Source organism: Strongylocentrotus purpuratus, unplaced genomic scaffold, assembly GCF_000002235.5.
Source record: "Strongylocentrotus purpuratus isolate Spur 01 unplaced genomic scaffold, Spur_5.0 spur5_scaffold_5, whole genome shotgun sequence".
Taxonomy (NCBI): domain Eukaryota; kingdom Metazoa; phylum Echinodermata; class Echinoidea; order Camarodonta; family Strongylocentrotidae; genus Strongylocentrotus; species Strongylocentrotus purpuratus.
The window spans coordinates 40,355,905-40,379,229 of NW_022145611.1; the positions used below are offsets into that span (position 1 = coordinate 40,355,905).

Genomic DNA, 23,325 nt, shown 5'->3' on the forward strand with positions numbered 1-23,325 from the left:
GAATGAAAGTGACAAGAAAATAATTTCCATGTTGTCATATTTGTCCATATTTAGCGATTAACAGGAAAATCAAACAACAATTGCTTTTAAATGCATATTAACGACAAATGAGAAAAAATCTACTTAATTTGTAAAACTATTAATCAAAAAATAAAATAAAGTAAACAAACTAAATCTATCTTGAATTCGTCCGATTAATTTCCAAATTCATGGACTAAGAAGAAGTAAAAATCTATTAAAAAAAACAAGTTTCGTTGTCACTGACAATCCTTGAAGAGGCCCTCGAAGAAAAAGAAAATAACAGGAAAATTAAGTAAAAACTGACATTTTAAATAATGACAGGTAGGTTTTTTAGGTAGGCTTTCCCCAAACTTTAGCCCACTCCATTTTCGGGAGGGAGGGGGGGGGGGTGGGTTAGTGTTTGAAAGTTTAAATGTTGATTTTGACATATATAAAGGGGTTAAGTGCACGATATTACCGTATATCATGGCTTAAATCATCCGTCGTTATCATTACGTGTCTAATAATTTCCTTTGAAACCAAAATATTTGTTTTGCACGTTTGTTGCAATAAACTAAAAATAAGTGTTCATTTTTAAAATTGTTCATAAGGTTATGAATGTAGATTGCTAATTAATTGTAGTTTGGAGTACATTTTCAGCGACTTGTCTCATGAAAATCAAGGGGCTTGAATAATAGTGCTGATTTTATTGAATAGCTCTATCTTGTGTTATAAAAGAAAGAGTGAAAAATAATTTTGTGACGGATTGGACTATTTTTAGCGATAGGACCCGGGGTAGCCTAACAATTTGTCAACCTTGTCATTTATGTTCGACACTGTAGCTTGATTCACATTTTTGTAATTTGGGAAGATTAAATGATTCTTTAACTTTTTACGTCAGGCCATCGCTGGGAATCAACTAAAAAAAGGCCATTAAAATAAATTAACACTGAAACTTTTCACTGTTGATCAAGTGGAGATGCAAGCCGTGAGTTGAATTTGACTCTGATACGAAGCATGAAAGACTAGGTATCTATAATGTCTTGATGAGAAAGGAGCATTTGCTTTATGTCATAGGTGTTTGCATTTAATCTGCCTTGACTTGATAGCTTACCTGCACACGGAGACCCAGCATAACCAGCAGAGCACGCACAAGTATACATGTTCACTCCATCAGTACAATCTTCATTAGCCATACACGGACCGGAAGCACATTCGTCGATATCTATGCAAATTGAGTTGTAATGATATTCATTGGAATGAAAGTGACAAGAAAATAATTTCCATGTTGTCATATTTGTCCATATTTAGCGATTAACAGGAAAATCAAACAACAATTGCTTTTAAATGCATATTAACGACAAATGAGAAAAAATCTACTTAATTTGTAAAACTATTAATCAAAAAATAAAATAAAGTAAACAAACTAAATCTATCTTGAATTCGTCCGATTAATTTCCAAATTCATGGACTAAGAAGAAGTAAAAATCTATTAAAAAAAACAAGTTTCGTTGTCACTGACAATCCTTGAAGAGGCCCTCGAAGAAAAAGAAAATAACAGGAAAATTAAGTAAAAACTGACATTTTAAATAATGACAGGTAGGTTTTTTAGGTAGGCTTTCCCCAAACTTTAGCCCACTCCATTTTCGGGAGGGAGGGGGGGGGGGGATGGGTTAGTGTTTGAAAGTTAAAATGTTGATTTTGACATATATAAAGGGGTTAAGTGCACGATATTACCGTATATCATGGCTTAAATCATCCGTCGTTATCATTACGTGTCTAATAATTTCCTTTGAAACCAAAAGATTTGTCGACGTTAAATCCTGATGTTACAATATATGTTCATACCTGTACCACACAACTCTCCAGTATATCCTGCATTACATTGACATGCATTGCCCTCACCATTACAGGTACCTCCGTTCATACATGTGTTGGGAGCAGAACAATCAACTGCAGAGAGAAGAGAAAACATCCTTAAATTAACGAATCTTTATATTCACCGTTTACGTGGAAATGCATGAATGACGAGTATTCAGACGCTCTGGAGTTTTATTAATTCAGAACCTTTATGATAGCTTTCTTGAAATTTGCATTTAAAAAAGTTAATCCATCCCTTAAAATTTTCACTGACCCTATTGGTTTATATTGTTGGGAAGCAATTCTTTGTCACACATACATACACACTCTCTCCTAAGGACAATTTTATAGAATAAAGGTTTGTCTTGGAAACGATTTCTATCTTTTCGGCTAAGGTCCAGGACTACAAAACACCCCAGAATGACCCAGAGGGCCCCTGTCATGTTGCAGCGGCAGAGGCCTATGTTGTCAGTTGTCTATGCAGGGGAAGGAGCCACCGGACGCTCTTAATTAAGTCTAACAATTAATCTAGAACCTTCAAGATTGCCCTCAACGAGTAGAAAATTGTTATTTTCTTCTTGAAATTCAAACAGTCCCCCATTCATTTCATTACAAACCGTCTCTCTTTCTCTTTCATAGAACTGCATTTAATTTTTTGTATTACTGTTCTACTTTCATCTGAAGTCTTCGTAGGCACACGTTGAACCTATTGCAATTCATCTGCAATGTAATCTGTATGTTTAGAGTTAAGTTTGATGTTCTTTTTTTTTTCCGTTTCGCTTCCTCCCAATATCTTTCTCCCTCTATCTTTTTTTTCTTTGTCTTATCTTCTTTTCTTTTTACCCTTTCCTCCCTTTTTCAGGCCCCCGCTAAAGAAGGGGGGGGGGCCGCGGTCGATTCACCCTTCCCCGATCCACCATAGCTGTATACATTCATTGAATATATTTCAACAAATTGCGGTGGGTTGAGGTTTCCATCCTTTCTAAACAGTCAACTACTTGAACATTTGTTTCACTGAAAGGGTATATTCTAAACTAATTAGCAAGTACCATCAGGTTTAAAAGTATTGTATGATAAGAATGAAAGCTTTGTTTTGCACGTTTGTTGCAATAAACTAAAAATAAGTGTTCATTTTTAAAATTGTTCATAAGGTTATGAATGTAGATTGCTAATTAATTGTAGTTTGGAGTAGATTTTCAGCGACTTGTCTCATGAAAATCAAGGGGCTTGAATAATAGTGCTGATTTTATTGAATAGCTCTATCTTGTGTTATAAAAGAAAGAGTGAAAAATAATTTTGTGACGGATTGGACTATTATTAGCGATAGGACCCGGGGTAGCCTAACAATTTGTCAACCTTGTCATTTATGTTCGACACTGTAGCTTGATTCACATTTTTGTAATTTGGGAAGATAAAATGATTCTTTAACTTTTTACGTCAGGCCATCGCTGGGAATCAACTAAAAAAAGGCCATTAAAATAAATTAACACTGAAACTTTTCACTGTTGATCAAGTGGAGATGCAAGCCGTGAGTTGAATTTGACTCTGATACGAAGCATGAAAGACTAGGTATCTATAATGTCTTGATGAGAAAGGAGCATTTGCTTTATGTCATAGGTGTTTGCATTTAATCTGCCTTGACTTGATAGCTTACCTGCACACGGAGACCCAGCATAACCAGCAGAGCACGCACAAGTATACATGTTCACTCCATCAGTACAATCTTCATTAGCCATACACGGACCGGAAGCACATTCGTCGATATCTATGCAAATTGAGTTGTAATGATATTCATTGGAATGAAAGTGACAAGAAAATAATTTCCATGTTGTCATATTTGTCCATATTTAGCGATTAACAGGAAAATCAAACAACAATTGCTTTTAAATGCATATTAACGACAAATGAGAAAAAAATCTACTTAATTTGTAAAACTATTAATCAAAAAATAAAATAAAGTAAACAAACTAAATCTATCTTGAATTCGTCCGATTAATTTCCAAATTCATGGACTAAGAAGAAGTAAAAATCTATAAAAAAAAACAAGTTTCGTTGTCACTGACAATCCTTGAAGAGGCCCTCGAAGAAAAAGAAAATAACAGGAAAATTAAGTAAAAACTGACATTTTAAATAATGACAGGTAGGTTTTTTAGGTAGGCTTTCCCCAAACTTTAGCCCACTCCATTTTCGGGAGGGAGGGGGGGGGGGGGTGGGTTAGTGTTTGAAAGTTAAAATGTTGATTTTGACATATATAAAGGGGTTAAGTGCACGATATTACCGTATATCATGGCTTAAATCATCCGTCGTTATCATTACGTGTCTAATAATTTCCTTTGAAACCAAAATATTTGTTTTGCACGTTTGTTGCAATAAACTAAAAATAAGTGTTCATTTTTAAAATTGTTCATAAGGTTATGAATGTAGATTGCTAATTAATTGTAGTTTGGAGTACATTTTCAGCGACTTGTCTCATGAAAATCAAGGGGCTTGAATAATAGTGCTGATTTTATTGAATAGCTCTATCTTGTGTTATAAAAGAAAGAGTGAAAAATAATTTTGTGACGGATTGGACTATTTTTTAGCGATAGGACCCGGGGTAGCCTAACAATTTGTCAACCTTGTCATTTATGTTCGACACTGTAGCTTGATTCACATTTTTGTAATTTGGGAAGATAAAATGATTCTTTAACTTTTTACGTCAGGCCATCGCTGGGAATCAACTAAAAAAAGGCCATTAAAATAAATTAACACTGAAACTTTTCACTGTTGATCAAGTGGAGATGCAAGCCGTGAGTTGAATTTGACTCTGATACGAAGCATGAAAGACTAGGTATCTATAATGTCTTGATGAGAAAGGAGCATTTGCTTTATGTCATAGGTGTTTGCATTTAATCTGCCTTGACTTGATAGCTTACCTGCACACGGAGACCCAGCATAACCAGCAGAGCACGCACAAGTATACATGTTCACTCCATCAGTACAATCTTCATTAGCCATACACGGACCGGAAGCACATTCGTCGATATCTATGCAAATTGAGTTGTAATGATATTCATTGGAATGAAAGTGACAAGAAAATAATTTCCATGTTGTCATATTTGTCCATATTTAGCGATTAACAGGAAAATCAAACAACAATTGCTTTTAAATGCATATTAACGACAAATGAGAAAAAAATCTACTTAATTTGTAAAACTATTAATCAAAAAATAAAATAAAGTAAACAAACTAAATCTATCTTGCATTCGTCCGATTAATTTCCAAATTCATGGACTAAGAAGAAGTAAAAATCTATAAAAAAAACAAGTTTCGTTGTCACTGACAATCCTTGAAGAGGCCCTCGAAGAAAAAGAAAATAACAGGAAAATTAAGTAAAAACTGAAATTTTAAATAATGACAGGTAGGTTTTTTAGGTAGGCTTTCCCCAAACTTTAGCCCACTCCATTTTCGGGAGGGAGGGGGGGGGGGTGGGTTAGTGTTTGAAAGTTAAAATGTTGATTTTGACATATATAAAGGGGTTAAGTGCACGATATTACCGTATATCATGGCTTAAATCATCGTTATCATTACGTGTCTAATAATTTCCTTTGAAACCAAAAGATTTGTCGACGTTAAATCCTGATGTTACAACATATGTTCATACCTGTACCACACAACTCTCCAGTATATCCTGCATTACATTGACATGCATTGCCCTCACCATTACAGGTACCTCCGTTCATACATGTGTTGGGAGCAGAACAATCAACTGCAGAGAGAAGAGAAAACATCCTTAAATTAACGAATCTTTACATTCACCGTTCACGTGGAAATGCATGAATGACGAGTATACAGACGCTCTGGAGTTTCATTAATTCAGAACCTTTATGATAGCCGTCTTGAAATTTGCATTTAAAAAAGTTAATCCATCCCTTAAAATTTTCACTGACCCTATTGGTTTATATTGTTGGGAAGCAATTCTTTGTCACTCATACATACACACTCTCTCCTAAGGACAATTTTATAGAATAAAGGTTTGTCTTGGAAACGATTTCTATCTTTTCGGTTAAGGTCCAGGACTACAAAACACCCCAGAATGACCCAGAGGGCCCCTGTCATGTTGCAGCGGCAGAGGCCTATGTTGTCAGTTGTCTATGCAGGGGAAGGAGCCACCGGACGCTCTTAATTAAGTCTAACAATTAATCTAGAACCTTCAAGATTGCCCTCAACGAGTAGAAAATTGTTATTTTCTTCTTGAAATTCAAACAGTCCCCCATTCATTTCATTACAAACCGTCTCTCTTTCTCTTTCATAGAACTGCATTTAATTTTTTGTATTACTGTTCTACTTTCATCTGAAGTCTTCGTAGGCACACGTTGAACCTATTGCAACTCATCTGCAATGTAATCTGTATGTTTAGAGTTAAGTTTGATGTTCTTCTCTTTTTTTTCCGTTTCGCTTCCTCCCAATATCTTTCTCCCTCTATCTTTTTTTTCTTTGTCTTATCTTCTTTTCTTTTTACCCTTTCCTCCCTTTTTCAGGCCCCCGCTAAAGAAGGGGGGGGGGGACCGCGGTCGATTCACCCTTCCCCGATCCACCATAGCTGTATACATTCATTGAATATATTTCAACAAATTGCGGTGGGTTGAGGTTTCCATCCTTTCTAAACAGTCAACTACTTGAACATTTGTTTCACTGAAAGGGTATATTCTAAACTAATTAGCAAGTACCATCAGGTTTAAAAGTATTGTATGATAAGAATGAAAGCTTTGTTTTGCACGTTTGTTGCAATAAACTAAAAATAAGTGTTCATTTTTAAAATTGTTCATAAGGTTATGAATGTAGATTGCTAATTAATTGTAGTTTGGAGTAGATTTTCAGCGACTTGTCTCATGAAAATCAAGGGGCTTGAATAATAGTGCTGATTTTATTGAATAGCTCTATCTTGTGTTATAAAAGAAAGAGTGAAAAATAATTTTGTGACGGATTGGACTATTTTTAGCGATAGGACCCGGGGTAGCCTAACAATTTGTCAACCTTGTCATTTATGTTCGACAGTGTAGCTTGATTCACATTTTTGTAATTTGGGAAGATAAAATGATTCTTTAACTTTTTACGTCAGGCCATCGCTGGGAATCAACTAAAAAAAGGCCATTAAAATAAATTAACACTGAAACTTTTCACTGTTGATCAAGTGGAGATGCAAGCCGTGAGTTGAATTTGACTCTGATACGAAGCATGAAAGACTAGGTATCTATAATGTCTTGATGAGAAAGGAGCATTTGCTTTATGTCATAGGTGTTTGCATTTAATCTGCCTTGACTTGATAGCTTACCTGCACACGGAGACCCAGCATAACCAGCAGAGCACGCACAAGTATACATGTTCACTCCATCAGTACAATCTTCATTAGCCATACACGGACCGGAAGCACATTCGTCGATATCTATGCAAATTGAGTTGTAATGATATTCATTGGAATGAAAGTGACAAGAAAATAATTTCCATGTTGTCATATTTGTCCATATTTAGCGATTAACAGGAAAATCAAACAACAATTGCTTTTAAATGCATATTAACGACAAATGAGAAAAAATCTACTTAATTTGTAAAACTATTAATCAAAAAATAAAATAAAGTAAACAAACTAAATCTATCTTGAATTCGTCCGATTAATTTCCAAATTCATGGACTAAGAAGAAGTAAAAATCTATAAAAAAAAAACAAGTTTCGTTGTCACTGACAATCCTTGAAGAGGCCCTCGAAGAAAAAGAAAATAACAGGAAAATTAAGTAAAAACTGACATTTTAAATAATGACAGGTAGGTTTTTTAGGTAGGCTTTCCCCAAACTTTAGCCCACTCCATTTTCGGGAGGGAGGGGGGGGGGGGGGGTGGGTTAGTGTTTGAAAGTTAAAATGTTGATTTTGACATATATAAAGGGGTTAAGTGCACGATATTACCGTATATCATGGCTTAAATCATCGTTATCATTACGTGTCTAATAATTTCCTTTGAAACCAAAAGATTTGTCGACGTTAAATCCTGATGTTACAATATATGTTCATACCTGTACCACACAACTCTCCAGTATATCCTGCATTACATTGACATGCATTGCCCTCATCATTACAGGTACCTCCGTTCATACATGTGTTGGGAGCAGAACAATCAACTGCAGAGAGAAGAGAAAACATCCTTAAATTAACGAATCTTTATATTCACCGTTTACGTGGAAATGCATGAATGACGAGTATTCAGACGCTCTGGAGTTTTATTAATTCAGAACCTTTATGATAGCCGTCTTGAAATTTGCATTTAAAAAAGTTAATCCATCCCTTAAAATTTTCACTGACCCTATTGGTTTATATTGTTGGGAAGCAATTCTTTGTCACACATACATACACACTCTCTCCTAAGGACAATTTTATAGAATAAAGGTTTGTCTTGGAAACGATTTCTATCTTTTCGGTTAAGGTCCAGGACTACAAAACACCCCAGAATGACCCAGAGGGCCCCTGTCATGTTGCAGCGGCAGAGGCCTAAGTTGTCAGTTGTCTATGCAGGGGAAGGAGCCACCGGACGCTCTTAATTAAGTCTAACAATTAATCTAGAACCTTCAAGATTGCCCTCAACGAGTAGAAAATTGTTATTTTCTTCTTGAAATTCAAACAGTCCCCCATTCATTTCATTACAAACCGTCTCTCTTTCTCTTTCATAGAACTGCATTTAATTTTTTGTATTACTGTTCTACTTTCATCTGAAGTCTTCGTAGGCACACGTTGAACCTATTGCAACTCATCTGCAATGTAATCTGTATGTTTAGAGTTAAGTTTGATGTTCTTCTCTTTTTTTTCCGTTTCGCTCCCTCCCAATATCTTTCTCCCTCTATCTTTTTTTTCTTTGTCTTATCTTCTTTTCTTTTTACCCTTTCCTCCCTTTTTCAGGCCCCCGCTAAAGAAGGGGGAGGACCGCGGTCGATTCACCCTTCCCCGATCCACCATAGCTTTATACATTCCTTGAATATATTTCAACAAATTGCGGTGGGTTGAGGTTTCCATCCTTTCTAAACAGTCAACTACTTGAACATTTGTTTCACTGAAAGGGTATATTCTAAACTAATTAGCAAGTACCATCAGGTTTAAAAGTATTGTATGATAAGAATGAAAGCTTTGTTTTGCACGTTTGTTGCAATAAACTAGAAATAAGTGTTCATTTTTAAAATTGTTCATAAGGTTATGAATGTAGATTGCTAATTAATTGTAGTTTGGAGTACATTTTCAGCGACTTGTCTCATGAAAATCAAGGGGCTTGAATAATAGTGCTGATTTTATTGAATAGCTCTATCTTGTGTTATAAAAGAAAGAGTGAAAAATAATTTTGTGACGGATTGGACTATTTTTAGCGATAGGACCCGGGGTAGCCTAACAATTTGTCAACCTTGTCATTTATGTTCGACACTGTAGCTTGATTCACATTTTTGTAATTTGGGAAGATAAAATGATTCTTTAACTTTTTACGTCAGGCCATCGCTGGGAATCAACTAAAAAAAGGCCATTAAAATAAATTAACACTGAAACTTTTCACTGTTGATCAAGTGGAGATGCAAGCCGTGAGTTGAATTTGACTCTGATACGAAGCATGAAAGACTAGGTATCTATAATGTCTTGATGAGAAAGGAGCATTTGCTTTATGTCATAGGTGTTTGCATTTAATCTGCCTTGACTTGATAGCTTACCTGCACACGGAGACCCAGCATAACCAGCAGAGCACGCACAAGTATACATGTTCACTCCATCAGTACAATCTTCATTAGCCATACACGGACCGGAAGCACATTCGTCGATATCTATGCAAATTGAGTTGTAATGATATTCATTGGAATGAAAGTGACAAGAAAATAATTTCCATGTTGTCATATTTGTCCATATTTAGCGATTAACAGGAAAATCAAACAACAATTGCTTTTAAATGCATATTAACGACAAATGAGAAAAAATCTACTTAATTTGTAAAACTATTAATCAAAAAATAAAATAAAGTAAACAAACTAAATCTATCTTGAATTCGTCCGATTAATTTCCAAATTCATGGACTAAGAAGAAGTAAAAATCTATAAAAAAAACAAGTTTCGTTGTCACTGACAATCCTTGAAGAGGCCCTCGAAGAAAAAGAAAATAACAGGAAAATTAAGTAAAAACTGACATTTTAAATAATGACAGGTAGGTTTTTTAGGTAGGCTTTCCCCAAACTTTAGCCCACTCCATATTCGGAAGGGAGGGGGGGGGGGTTAGTGTTTGAAAGTTAAAATGTTGATTTTGACATATATAAAGGGGTTAAGTGCACGATATTACCGTATATCATGGCTTAAATCATCGTTATCATTACGTGTCTAATAATTTCCTTTGAAACCAAAAAAAATTGTCGACGTTAAATCCTGATGTTACAATATATGTTCATACCTGTACCACACAACTCTCCAGTATATCCTGCATTACATTGACATGCATTGCCCTCACCATTACAGGTACCTCCGTTCATACATGTGTTGGGAGCAGAACAATCAACTGCAGAGAGAAGAGAAAACATCCTTAAATTAACGAATCTTTACATTCACCGTTCACGTGGAAATGCATGAATGACGAGTATACAGACGCTCTGGAGTTTTATTAATTCAGAACCTTTATGATAGCCGTCTTGAAATTTGCATTTAAAAAAGTTAATCCATCCCTTAAAATTTTCACTGACCCTATTGGTTTATATTGTTGGGAAGCAATTCTTTGTCACACATACATACACACTCTCTCCTAAGGACAATTTTATAGAATAAAGGTTTGTCTTGGAAACGATTTCTATCTTTTCGGTTAAGGTCCAGGACTCCAAAACACCCCAGAATGACCCAGAGGGCCCCTGTCGTGTTGCAGCGGCAGAGGCCTAAGTTGTCAGTTGTCTATGCAGGGGAAGGAGCCACCGGACGCTCTTAATTAAGTCTAACAATTAATCTAGAACCTTCAAGATTCAAGATTTGTTTATTTCTTTCCACTTGCATAAAAAAAAACATTTCATTCAGTAACAGTAGTAACAAGTTCATCGAAAACTAGCATAAAAACATTAACAATGAAACAGTTATAAAGACTTTAACAAATGTGGAAAAAGAGGTGGTCTGTTAAAAAAGCACAGCTTGTTAAAACACAGATCACCTTTACAGAAACAACTTTTTTTTTTTAAAGAAGTAGGTTATATTACAGGGGGAGGGGGACCAATACTAATCTAGTTACCTATACAGACTATAAATAAATATCAGATCTACTACTAATTTACAAAATATGGTAGACTAAAAAAGAAAACAGAATAAAGATAATGGAAAAGTAAAGAAATAGGGGAAGGAGGATAATGTACAACACGGGGGGGGGGGGACAATGCTATTCCAGTTACCTATATTGAATACTAATAAAAATCAGATCTATTCACTGTAAGTGTACAGTAGATGAAATTTCAGCTTACGTTTGAAGACAGAAGAGCTTACAGACTGCCTAATAGAACAGTCTAAAGAGTTCCAATACTTTGGTCCAGTATGTGCAAGTGTATTAATCCTAAGCTGAGTTCTAGCTGATGATACATGGTATAAGGCAGCCTGCCTAGTAGAGTATTTGTGTATTTGGTTATTCTTTACAAAAATAGATGCTATTGACATGGGAGCTTCACCCTTCTCCAACTGATACATAAGATATCCCAGATATAGAAAATATATATCTTTTACCTTCAGCATTTTATTTTCGTAAAATAGCTTGTCAGTGTGAGCACGCCAATCAGCTGCCGAAATAATTCTCACTGCTCTCTTTTGAATGAGCAGAATTTTATTTAAGTAGGATTTGGCTGAGGCACCCCAGGCTAGCACACCATAATTTAAGTATGGCAAAATTAAGGAACAGTACAACATGCTAAGTACTTTTCTTGGGAATACAAACTTCAATTTGTTGATCATACCAACATTTCTAGAGAGCACTTTACTTAAATGAGTAGTATGCATCTTCCAAGTCAATTTATCATCAATGTGGAGACCTAAAAATTTAATAAATGAGACCTTTTCAATATTTACCTGATCAAAGACTACATTACCAGGCATTACTGTTTCACTATTACTGAATAACATATGTTTAGTTTTTATTAAGTTTAGTGACAGTTTATTTGCATGAATCCATTTAGTCAATACACAAAGCTCTCTATTTACAGTTTCTAAAAGAGTATTTAAGTTTCTATGGGAACAGAATACACTTGTATCGTCTGCAAATAGCAAAAAAGAAAACGTCTCTGAGGATTTTGGAAAATCATTTACATATAAAATAAAAAGCAGGGGACCCAAAAGGGAACCTTGAGGTACTCCACACGTGACGGGTAACATATCTGAACAAATTTCGCCGAGCTGCACAAATTGCTGTCTGTTACTAAGATAACTTCTAAACCATTCGAGTGCAGGTCCTCTTACCCCATAATAAGAGAGCTTGTGCAACAAAATATTATGGTTCACCGTATCAAAAGCTTTGGAATAATCCAAAAATATACCAACCGTATGGAGGTGTTTATCAAGTGCCGAAGATATTTTGTCTAAAAGACATAAAACAGCATGAGAAGTTGTGTGTTTCTCGCGAAAACCAAACTGAGAATTTGAGAAAACTTGACACGACTTCAAAAACTTTATCAATCTAATATATACAAGCTTTTCCAAAATCTTGGAGAAGACAGTAAGTAGAGAAATTGGTATATAATTACCAGTTTCTACAGGGTTCCCTTTTTTATATATATGCACAACTTTAGCTATTTTCATTTTTTTAGGAACAATTCCATGCATTAAAGACAAGTTATAAATGGGAGTGAGAGGTACGACTACAAATGAAATTACTTCTTTTATCAAATCATTAGTTATACCATCGTATCCAGGGCTCTTCTTCCTTTTCAAGCCACTTACAACATCTATAACCTCAGAATTCACTACAGGAACAAAAAATAAAGACTTTTCATTTGGACTGATTAAATAATTTCCATAGGTTTCCTGTATATCAGGTATGGAGCTAGACAGAGTAGCACCAATGTTAGAAAAATATTCATTAAATGCTTCACACATAAGTTTCTTGTCTTCAATAAGACCATCCTTCCAGGTGAGTTTTGTAATACTCTGTAGTTTAGGATTGGTTTTCAAGACATTTCGAATAACTTTCCATGTACCTTTAACATTATTACACGTAGACTGGAATTGAAATTGATAATAGTCTTTCTTTGCTTGGCGCAGAGCAGAAGTCAATATATTTCTATAGTTAGTATACTTAAGCTTGGCTACACCAGTCTGCTTTGCTTTGTATCTACAAAACAAACGATTCTTTTTATTTATTGACCTGAGTAAAGACTTAGTGACCCATGGCATACGAGGTACTCTTTTATATTCTTGCTTACTTCTTTGCACCAAGGGAAAGCATCTGTCATAAGATAACACCATTATATCCATGAATTTATCAAAAGACTTATCAACTTCTGTTTCACATAAAACTTTGTTCCATTCAACAGTTTCCAATTCTCTCTTAAATTTTCTTATATTTCCCTGAGTGAATTTCCGTGTTAACTTATCACAGGATTCAGTACAAGAACTCCTTAATGCTAAAGATGTTCTAGCAAATATAGGGAAATGATCCGATATATCGGCCACTATTATACCAGCAGTGGGAATAGGGTGCAAATTGGTGAAAATATTGTCAATTAGGGTTTGTGAGTTATCTGCTACTCTAGCTGGCTTATTAATCAGAGGAATCAAAGAAAATGTACTTAAAGTATCATCAAAATTATTAACAGAGTTATCGTGATCATAACTTGATAAATTTATATTAAAATCACCCATAATAATTATTTTTTTATTTCTGGATAATGGGCTTGAAAGAGTGTTAGACAATTCTTCAATAAATTCATTCACATCACCATTTGGTGGCCTATAGACTACTCCCACTAACAAGTTTTTTTCTCCAGGAATTATAATCTCAACAAATAGAGATTCTAGTGAATCATTCATAATGTACAATTCTGTTTTTGTATGACACTCAAATGAAATGGGAATATACATTGCTACACCACCACCGGATCTGCTTTGTCGATCATTAGTGATTAGTTGATACCTAGGAAGATCGTACATGGCAGTTGGATGACTAGAAAACCAAGTTTCAGTGATTCCAATTATTGGGTACTTATCCTGAAAAGTGTCCAAAAACAAGGAAAGCCTGTCAAAATTTGCATTCATGCTACGCACATTAAAGTGCAAAAAGGACGTTTCATTGACAGGACAGTTTTCTAAATGTTCAGAAAATTGTTTTTCAGTAAAATATTTTGAGTCGTGCACTGTAGCTTCAACCTCGTCATTCAACATATATTCAAAATGTGTTGCATTCATATTCAACTCTGCAACAATATTATCATCAGACTGAGTGTGGCTCAATTGAGTAGCATTAACCTGAGGCATCATAACCTTGACTAAAATCTGCACATAGATCTGTGGTTATAAAGAAAGTAACTGGATTTAGCAATAGCACAAAAGGGGAAAAAAAGACATACACATAATTGACAGAGATGTTAAAAGCCATCCTTTCCGCATGGGCAAGCATCAACTGTACACAAATGTGATGTGTTAACATATTTACAAACTTTCCGGCTCAAAATGAGTAAGGAAAAAAGACTCATTTACAGAGGAAAAAAACTAACAAGTAACAGCAAAAAAAAAAAAAACGTGGGTTGCTTCTGGGGCCCAGAATCAACCTAAGAAAAATAATGATTTTCTCTAGCGTACATAATACATATAGAGGTCTACAGACTGTTTAACATACATTCATTATGACTCACATCATTCACATGTGAAGAGATCAGATTGGTCGTTTTACTCACTGGTTAAATATCCAACCAAGTAGAAAAAGAGGTTAAAGAAGTACCTGGAAAATTCAAAGGAATGCTATGAATTAGATGCAAAGAAACAAAACAATAGAGTTGAGATCACAGATAAACACAGTCAAGCCTAATGAAACATCGAGCTCATGAATTGACGGTCGTGATATTAAGATGCATGGGCAAGATCAGTGGCAGCTTGATAGAAAACAGCAGGGGCACCCCCTCGAGAACGCCACTTCCCTGCAGAAAAGTGAAGGAATGTCCCAGCGCGATATGCCTCTGCCACTTCCTTCTTCCACTTATTCTTCTCATCCCTGTCCTGTTTAGTGAAGTCATCCACGATGTAGAAGGGAGCATCCTTTAGCTTCTGGCGCTTGAGAGACATGATGTGCCGCTTGTCCTGAAAAGACAGTAATTTGAATAACATATGTCTCGGCCTCCCATCAATTGCTTTCCCGTCTCTGTGTGCTCGCTCAATTTGTGGATTTTGCATCCCAAAGTACTTTAACAGCAAAGTGGCAACTTTCCCATCAGGCTTTTCTCCAATATCCTCCGCCAGGCCGACGATCCTTAAGTTATTTCTCCTTGAGAATCTTTCAAGTTTATTTTCTGCCTCCTCGGCTTTATGGATTTGGATGTGGAGATTTTCAAGTTTCTTCTCCATAGAATCGACCTTCTGCTCAAGAGGCTGAACACGTTGCTCAAGATCAGTTGTGCGGGTGGCTTGAAATTCCAGGGCAGACTCAAAACCATCTAGCTTAGATTGAATGTTAGTTATGCCCCGACGCACGAACTGCTCAAAATCAGAGCCCGTGGCACGGGCATCTGAGTTGCAAGGCACCGGCTGCGGCAAACCATCGCACAGCTCAGCTTGCGCTGGTACATGCACGGACACAGATGCAGACTTACCGGAGGCCGAGTCGCGTGGCTTAGATTGGCTATTCCTAGGCATGACGAGGGTTATGAATACTTTCTCCTGGCAGAAATCTCACCTAATAAACAGCTGATAACTGTATCAAAATGTTCTTCACTCTACATAGTAAAATGAAATTAAGTTGTTTGTGAGAGAAATCAAATCTAAGTCCATGTAACAAACGAACATTTCTGGAGCCCCAGCCCCAGCAATTGTTATTTTCTTCTTGAAATTCAAACAGTCCCCCATTCATTTCATTACAAACCGTCTCTCTTTCTCTTTCATAGAACTGCATTTAATTTTTTGTATTACTGTTCTACTTTTATCTGAAGTCTTCTTAGGCACACGTTGAACCTATTGCAACTCATCTGCAATGTAATCTGTATGTTTAGAGTTAAGTTTTATGTTCTTCTTTTTTTTCCGTTTCGCTTCCTCCCAATATCTTTCTCCCTCTTTTCTTTTTTTCTTTGTCTTATCTTTTCTTTTTACCCTTTCCTCCCTTTTTCAGGCCCCCGCTAAAGAAGGGGGAGGACCGCGGTCGATTCACCCTTCCCCGATCCACCATAGCTTTATACATTCCTTGAATATATTTCAACAAATTGCGGTGGGTTGAGGTTTCCATCCTTTCTAAACAGTCAACTACTTGAACATTTGTTTCACTGAAAGGGTATATTCTAAACAAATTAGCAAGTACCATCAGGTTTAAAAGTATTGTATGATAAGAATGAAAGCTTTGTTTTGCACGTTTGTTGCAATAAACTAAAAATAAGTGTTCATTTTTAAAATTGTTCATAAGGTTATGGATGTAGATTGCTAATTAATTGTAGTTTGGAGTACATTTTCAGCAACTTGTCTCATGAAAATCAAGGGGCTTGAATAATAGTGCTGATTTCATTGAATAGCTCTATCTTGTGTTATAAAAGAAAGAGTGAAAAATAATTTTGTGACGGATTGGACTATTTTTAGCGATAGGACCCGGGGTAGCCTAACAATTTGTCAACCTTGTCATTTATGTTCGACACTGTAGCTTGATTCACATTTTTGTAATTTGGGAAGATAAAATGATTCTTTAACTTTTTACGTCAGGCCATCGCTGGGAATCAACTAAAAAAAGGCCATTAAAATAAATTAACTCTGAAACTTTTCACTGTTGATCAAGTGGAGATGCAAGCCGTGAGTTGAATTTGACTCTGATACGAAGCATGAAAGACTAGGTATCTATAATGTCTTGATGAGAAAGGAGCATTTGCTTTATGTCATAGGTGTTTGCATTTAATCTGCCTTGACTTGATAGCTTACCTGCACACGGAGACCCAGCATAACCAGCAGAACACGCACAAGTATACATGTTCACTCCATCAGTACAATCTTCATTAGCCATACACGGACCGGAAGCACATTCGTCGATATCTATGCAAATTGAGTTGTAATGATATTCATTGGAATGAAAGTGACAAGAAAATAATTTCCATGTTGTCATATTTGTCCATGTTTAGCGATTAACAGGAAAATCAAACAACAATTGCTTTTAAATGCATATTAACGACAAATGAGAAAAAATCTACTTAATTTGTAAAACTATTAATCAAAAAATAAAATAAAGTAAACAAACTAAATCTATCTTGAATTCGTCCGATTAATTTCCAAATTCATGGACTAAGAAGAAGTAAAAATCTATTAAAAAAAACAAGTTTCGTTGTCACTGACAATCCTTGAAGAGGCCCTCGAAGAAAAAGAAAATAACAGGAAAATTAAGTAAAAACTGACATTTTAAATAATGACAGGTAGGTTTTTTAGGTAGGCTTTCCCCAAACTTTAGCCCACTCCATTTTCGGGAGGGAGGGGGGGGGGGGGTGGGTTAGTGTTTGAAAGTTAAAATGTTGATTTTGACACATATAAAGGGGTTAAGTGCACGATATTACCGTATATCATGGCTTAAATCATCGTTATCATTACGTGTCTAATAATTTCCTTTGAAACCAAAATATTTGTCGGCGTTAAATCCTGATGTTACAATATATGTTCATACCTGTACCACACAACTCTCCAGTATATCCTGCATTACATTGACATGCATTGCCCTCACCATTACAGGTACCTCCGTTCATACATGTGTTGGGAGCAGAACAATCAACTGCAGAGAGAAGAGAACTCATCCTTAAATTAACGAATCTTTACATTCACCGTTCACGTGGAAATGCATGAATGACGAGTATACAGACGCTCTGGAGTTTTATTAATTCAGAACCTTTATGATAGCCGTCTTGAAATTTGCATTTAAAAAAGTTAATCCATCCCTTAAAATTTTCACTGACCCTATTGGTTTATATTGTTGGGAAGCAATGCTTTGTCACACATACATACACACTCTCTCCTAAGGACAATTTTATAGAATAAAGGTTTGTCTTGGAAACGATTTCTATCTTTTCGGTTAAGGTCCAGGACTCCAAAACACCCCAGAATGACCCAGAGGGCCCCTGTCGTGTTGCAGCGGCAGAGGCCTAAGTTGTCAGTTGTCTATGCAGGGGAAAGATTTTGATTTGATTTGATTTGATTTGATTTTATTCAGACAATATAAAAATATATACATGTCTTGGGTTACAAAACAAGGTTTAGAAAAACCCATACAGGTTTGCATCCCAGATATGGACAGTAAAATGGCATACATAATTACACAGCAAATACTGATACATAAAATATCGAAGTATGACATAGGTTATAGTTCAATATAAATACAACAACAGAAATACAAGTTAGAAATTGCAAGACACTTCTTTTTCAAAAATCTAGATTGAGATGTTTTAACAGAGCCTATTTAAAGGTATTTAGCGATTGACTGTTTACTACTGTTTGTGGGAGTTGATTCCATTTATTAATTGTTTGGGGATAAAAGGATTTCATATAATAGTCTGTTCTGGCATATGGAACGTGCATCTTAAAAGTATTATCATTTCTTCCTATTCTGTTCGCTCGTGTGCACCTATTTACTTCTCCTACATTAATCAAGTTATTTACAATCTTATAGTAAAAAACAAGTCTATGGTACTTTCGTCTATTTTCTAATAAATTCATTTTGACATTTTGTAATAACACGTTATAACTCGTAGACCAATCCTTACACATCATCCTTACGTAACGTTTTTGAATACGTTCAATCCTCTCTTTGTGTGTGTTTCTATAGGGATCCCATGCTGTACAACAATATTCTAAACGTGAGCGAATTAGTGATTCAAAAAGACTTTTTAAAATAGACTTTGGACAATTAATAAAATTCCGTCTTATAATTCCCATGATCCTGTTACATTTTGTATATAAGTCAGTGCAATGGTCGTTCCAGTTTAAAGAATCATTTATTACAAGACCTAAGTATTTTTCAGACTTTACATTTGTTAACTCCTGTCCATTGAGAGAATAATTATATGTTATATCGTGAAGCTTTCTAGACATTTTCATAGTTTTACACTTTGATACATTAAAGTCGAGCATCCATGTTTCAGACCATTTACTTAAAACTTCTAAATCATTTTGTAATATCTTGCAATCATCTACATTGAAAATTGGACGGTACAATATACAATCGTCCGCATATAATCGAATAGTTGATGAAATATTATTAGGCATATCATTAATGAAACATAAAAACAATATCGGGCCTAAAATTGTTCCTTGCGGAACGCCTGATTTAACTTTGATCCATGAAGAACATTCGCCATTTATAACCACCCTTTGATATCTATTCTGTAAAAAATTCATTATCCATTCTAAATTTTGAGATCTTACACCATACATTTCAAGTTTTGTTCTTAAAAGGTCGTGAGGTACACTATCAAACGCCTTTGCAAAATCAAGGAAAGCAATGTGGACGCTTGAACCAGACTCCATATTATAACTCCAATCATTAATTGCTTCTATAAGTTGTGTTTCACAACTTCTTTTTTCCCGAAAACCATGTTGATTGTCACATAGTATATTATTTTCATTAAAATGTTCAATAAGACGTTTACAAATTATGCGTTCTAAGATCTTGCATGTAATGGACGTAAAAGATATAGGGCGATAATAGGCCATTTTCGTAATGTAACCAAATTTAATGCATATGTCTTTGTGAAGTGCCTCAATACAAATTATTTCATTCACCTGATAGAAATAATAGTATTTCAATAGTCAGAATGCAACTGCATATATTAAGTGTTACTAGGTAGGTCAAGCCATAATGTTTGTCCAACCTGGCAACAACTAATGTATGCAGTTAGGATTCTGTCTATTGAAATACTATTATTCTTATCAGGTGAATGAAATAGTTTGTATTGAAGCACTTCACAAAGACCTGTGCATTAAATTTGGTTACATTACGAAAATGGCCTATTACCCGGATCCTGTTTGTTGCCCTTTTTATACAATGGACATATATTAGCTTTTTGCCAATCGGCTGGCAATACACCTGATGACAAAGACAGATTAAAAAGTTTACAAAGAGCAGGTGCCAATTGTTCTGCACCTTCTTTCAACAAACATGGGGCTAATTCATCGGGGCCTTGCGCTTTTGAAATGTCTACATTCTTTAACAACTTTAAGACTTCAGCTTCGGTACATTGAATATCCTCCATAATAGGAGCATTACTATTTGAGTCGGGCTTAAAAAGTTTACAAAGAGCAGGTGCCAATTGTTCTGCACCTTCTTTCAACAAACATGGGGCTAATTCATCGGGGCCTTGCGCTTTTGAAATGTCTACATTCTTTAACAACTTTAAGACTTCAGCTTCGGTACATTGAATATCCTCCATAATAGGAGCATTACTATTTGATTCGGGCTGGGAAAGGGTTTCACAATTACTAAAAATTTGATTAAATTGTTCATTAAAAACATCAGCTTTTTGTTGATCTTCAGTAATAATTCTACCACTGACATTTAAGAAATCTATCCTACCACGGGCACACTTTCTGGACTTAATAAAATTCCAAAAAAGTTTAGGATTACGTTTAAGACTATTGCATATATCATTGCGTAAATAATTCACATAATTCAATTTAACTTTCTTTTTTACTTCTTTTCTCAACTGTCTGTATTTTTCCCAATGGGTTCTCTTAGTTGTTCTTTTAGCTTTCTTAAACGCTCTATTTCTTTTTCTCATCAATTTCCTTAAATCCTTATCTACCCACGGAACATTTGATCCTTTTCTTAAATTACCATGCGGAACATTTGCATCACAAATCTTTATTATTGTAGATTTAATCAACTGCCAATATTCTTTCAGATTAACATCTCTGCTTTCCTCAGATAAAGGTGCTTCTTTCAAATCTTTTCGGAATTGTTCAAAATTAGCTTTAGAATAAAAATATATATGTTTCTTTTTTAATTCACTGTTATTCATACAACAAATAATGAAACTTATAGCCTCATGGTCACTTATACCAGGAATTATATTAACTTTAGACACATCTGATGGATGAGACGTAAATAATAAATCTAGTATGTTACAAGTCTTATCAGTAATTCTTGTTGGTTGACTTACATGTTGATAAAGAAAATTGTTGTCAATAACCGACATAAAGTATTTTGTTAACTCAGAGTTTTCGGATGTGACATTATATCCGTTTACCCATTTCAAACTTGGTAAATTAAAATCTCCTGTCATTTACCATTATGAGTTATTAATGACATAGATTTTTCAAATTCATAAATACTTTCTATTTTACTGTTTGGAGGTCTATAAAAAACTCCAAGAAAAATAGATTTTGTTTCTTTAAAAAATAATTCGCACCAAATAATTTCGCAGTTTGTCTCAAGGTCTTCTCTATGGATTACTGACAAAATATTATGATATGCTATAAGAATTCCTCCACCATGTCTATTCCTATCTTTTCGTACTACCTTAAAATTTTGGGGAAATATCTCAGAAGATAAAATTTCCGGACATAAATGAGTCTCCGTAATACAAAAAACATCAGGTTTATCATGTTCAATAATTGTTCTTATTTCGTCGATCTTATTCACAACGCTTCTTGCATTTAAGGATATACATTTTAGATTGTTTGGATTATTTTTATTGTCATGTTCAAAATATGGAGTACATGTTTTAATATTAGGCTCGTCGAGGTGCACAGGCGAGTGATCAACATTGGCACTCTCTTCTTGGCCAGTCTTTTAATAAGTGCAAAACTTCTCTTTGTGACCAAGCTGGTTACATCGGCGACATTGGAGTTGGATTCCATGTCGACAAGTGTTAGCTCTATGATTGGGTTCACCGCAGTATTCGCAACATGTCCCGTACATTGTAGATGATTCGCGGACTACTGATGCATATGCTCTGTTTCCATAGGGACCAAAACGCGTCGCGGTAGTTGATCGTTGTCTTGGCGTGAACATTGATGGTTGAAATGTGGAGCGTGGTGGCTGGGGGTTCTCGAACATCCTCGGGGGTGAAAGATAATGCGATGGTGCGTAGGCGTTCGGATGAGGTTTTGGTGGGTATGGAGGATTAATGTAGCTCGATGGGCGTAGCGGAGGGAAGGCGTACTGGTAAGGTTCAGCTGTGGCGGCTTGGGAGGGTACGGGAGCTGGGGCAGCCTGAGGAAAAGAAGATCGAGATGGTATCCCAGGGGGTTGAGATGATGATGGTCCCTTCCGTGGCCTTGGAGGATGGACTGGTAGACTGGATGTGCCTGGGGGTGACGGTTGTGACGTTTGGCGGGTGCTTGAAAATGGAGGTCGTTGAGATGATGACGTGTTTGACTGTGGGTTGTCAAGCATAGCGACAATGGCGTGCTTAACCTGTTTCATATCCATTGTAAGTTGATCAGGTCGTTGATTAATACATCTGCATTTCATACAAATGCTCTCTGTTACGTCACACATCAAGTTACATAACATGCAGTTTCGTACAGGGTCGTGATCCTCACTTTGAGTGCTTTCATCATTGTTGATACTGACAATAGAACTATTGTTAGACATTGAAGATGTTGAATGGTTCGTACGATCGGGTTCGCCGATGATTACAAAATGGCGACCTATCTCAATGTTCAAATCGGGATAAATTTGTGATAGTTCGCCCAAATAAAAGTCTGTCGGCGAAAGTCCCTGGGGCACAGATTTATGGCAATTGAAAATTAGGCTGAGTGAAAAGGAAATACTTCCACTTGTAATCCCTTTGGGCAGTTTGTACTTAAAAGTTTTTTCTCCAGGTTTACCATGATATTTATTCGAACGTACTTTACTTGCCATGTCTGGGACTACGTATATCGGAGACGAAGAGTCGTAAAAAACATGCAATATATAAACTTACGATATAAGTTCTAGAGAAGTGGCAAGAATACTGGATATCAGCTCAGCAGAAGAATAGCAACATATTGAGATGATTCACACGAATATATGCAATTCCAAGTGGTAAAATATGATAAAAGATGATAAAAGATAAAACATAGGCCTCTCATAGGTGTGCAGCACAACACCGGACGCTCTTAATTAAGTCTAACAATTAATCTAGAACCTTCAAGATTGCCCTCCCAACGAGTAGAAAATTGTTATTTTCTTCTTGAAATTCAAACAGTCCCCCATTCATTTCATTACAAACCGTCTCTCTTTCTCTTTCATAGAACTGCATTTAATTTTTTGTATTACTGTTCTACTTTCATCTGAAGTCTTTGTAGGCACACGTTG

At 35.6% G+C, this 23,325-nt stretch overlaps 2 protein-coding genes across 2 annotated transcripts in view; both read right to left on the reverse strand.

Moving 5' to 3' along the window:
- LOC100889823 (fibropellin-1-like) overlaps positions 1-16,996 on the reverse strand; it is a 55,833-nt gene extending 38,837 nt beyond the window's left edge. The window contains exons 1-9 of the mRNA XM_030999209.1: positions 16,968-16,996; positions 10,300-10,404; positions 9,576-9,686; positions 7,175-7,285; positions 5,504-5,608; positions 4,776-4,886; positions 3,515-3,625; positions 1,849-1,953; positions 1,115-1,225 (exon numbers count right to left, since the gene is read on the reverse strand). Coding sequence (XP_030855069.1) covers positions 1,115-1,225; positions 1,849-1,953; positions 3,515-3,625; positions 4,776-4,886; positions 5,504-5,608; positions 7,175-7,285; positions 9,576-9,686; positions 10,300-10,378 — 844 coding nt within the window. The 5' untranslated portion in view covers positions 10,379-10,404; positions 16,968-16,996. The remainder of the gene's footprint in view (positions 1-1,114; positions 1,226-1,848; positions 1,954-3,514; positions 3,626-4,775; positions 4,887-5,503; positions 5,609-7,174; positions 7,286-9,575; positions 9,687-10,299; positions 10,405-16,967) is intronic.
- A 4,817-nt stretch (positions 16,997-21,813) lies between these two features.
- LOC105444507 (leucine-rich repeat extensin-like protein 5) lies at positions 21,814-22,455 on the reverse strand. The gene has a single exon (XM_011678840.2). The coding sequence runs from the start codon at positions 22,453-22,455 to the stop codon at positions 21,814-21,816; it is 642 nt and encodes a 213-aa protein (XP_011677142.2).
- Positions 22,456-23,325: the final 870 nt, after the last annotated feature.

What these genes read in the sequence shown, in the direction of transcription:
- LOC105444507 (XM_011678840.2), bottom strand. Translation starts at nt 22,455, where the DNA reads ATGGATATGAAACAGGTTAAGCACGCCATTGTCGCTATGCTTGACAAC.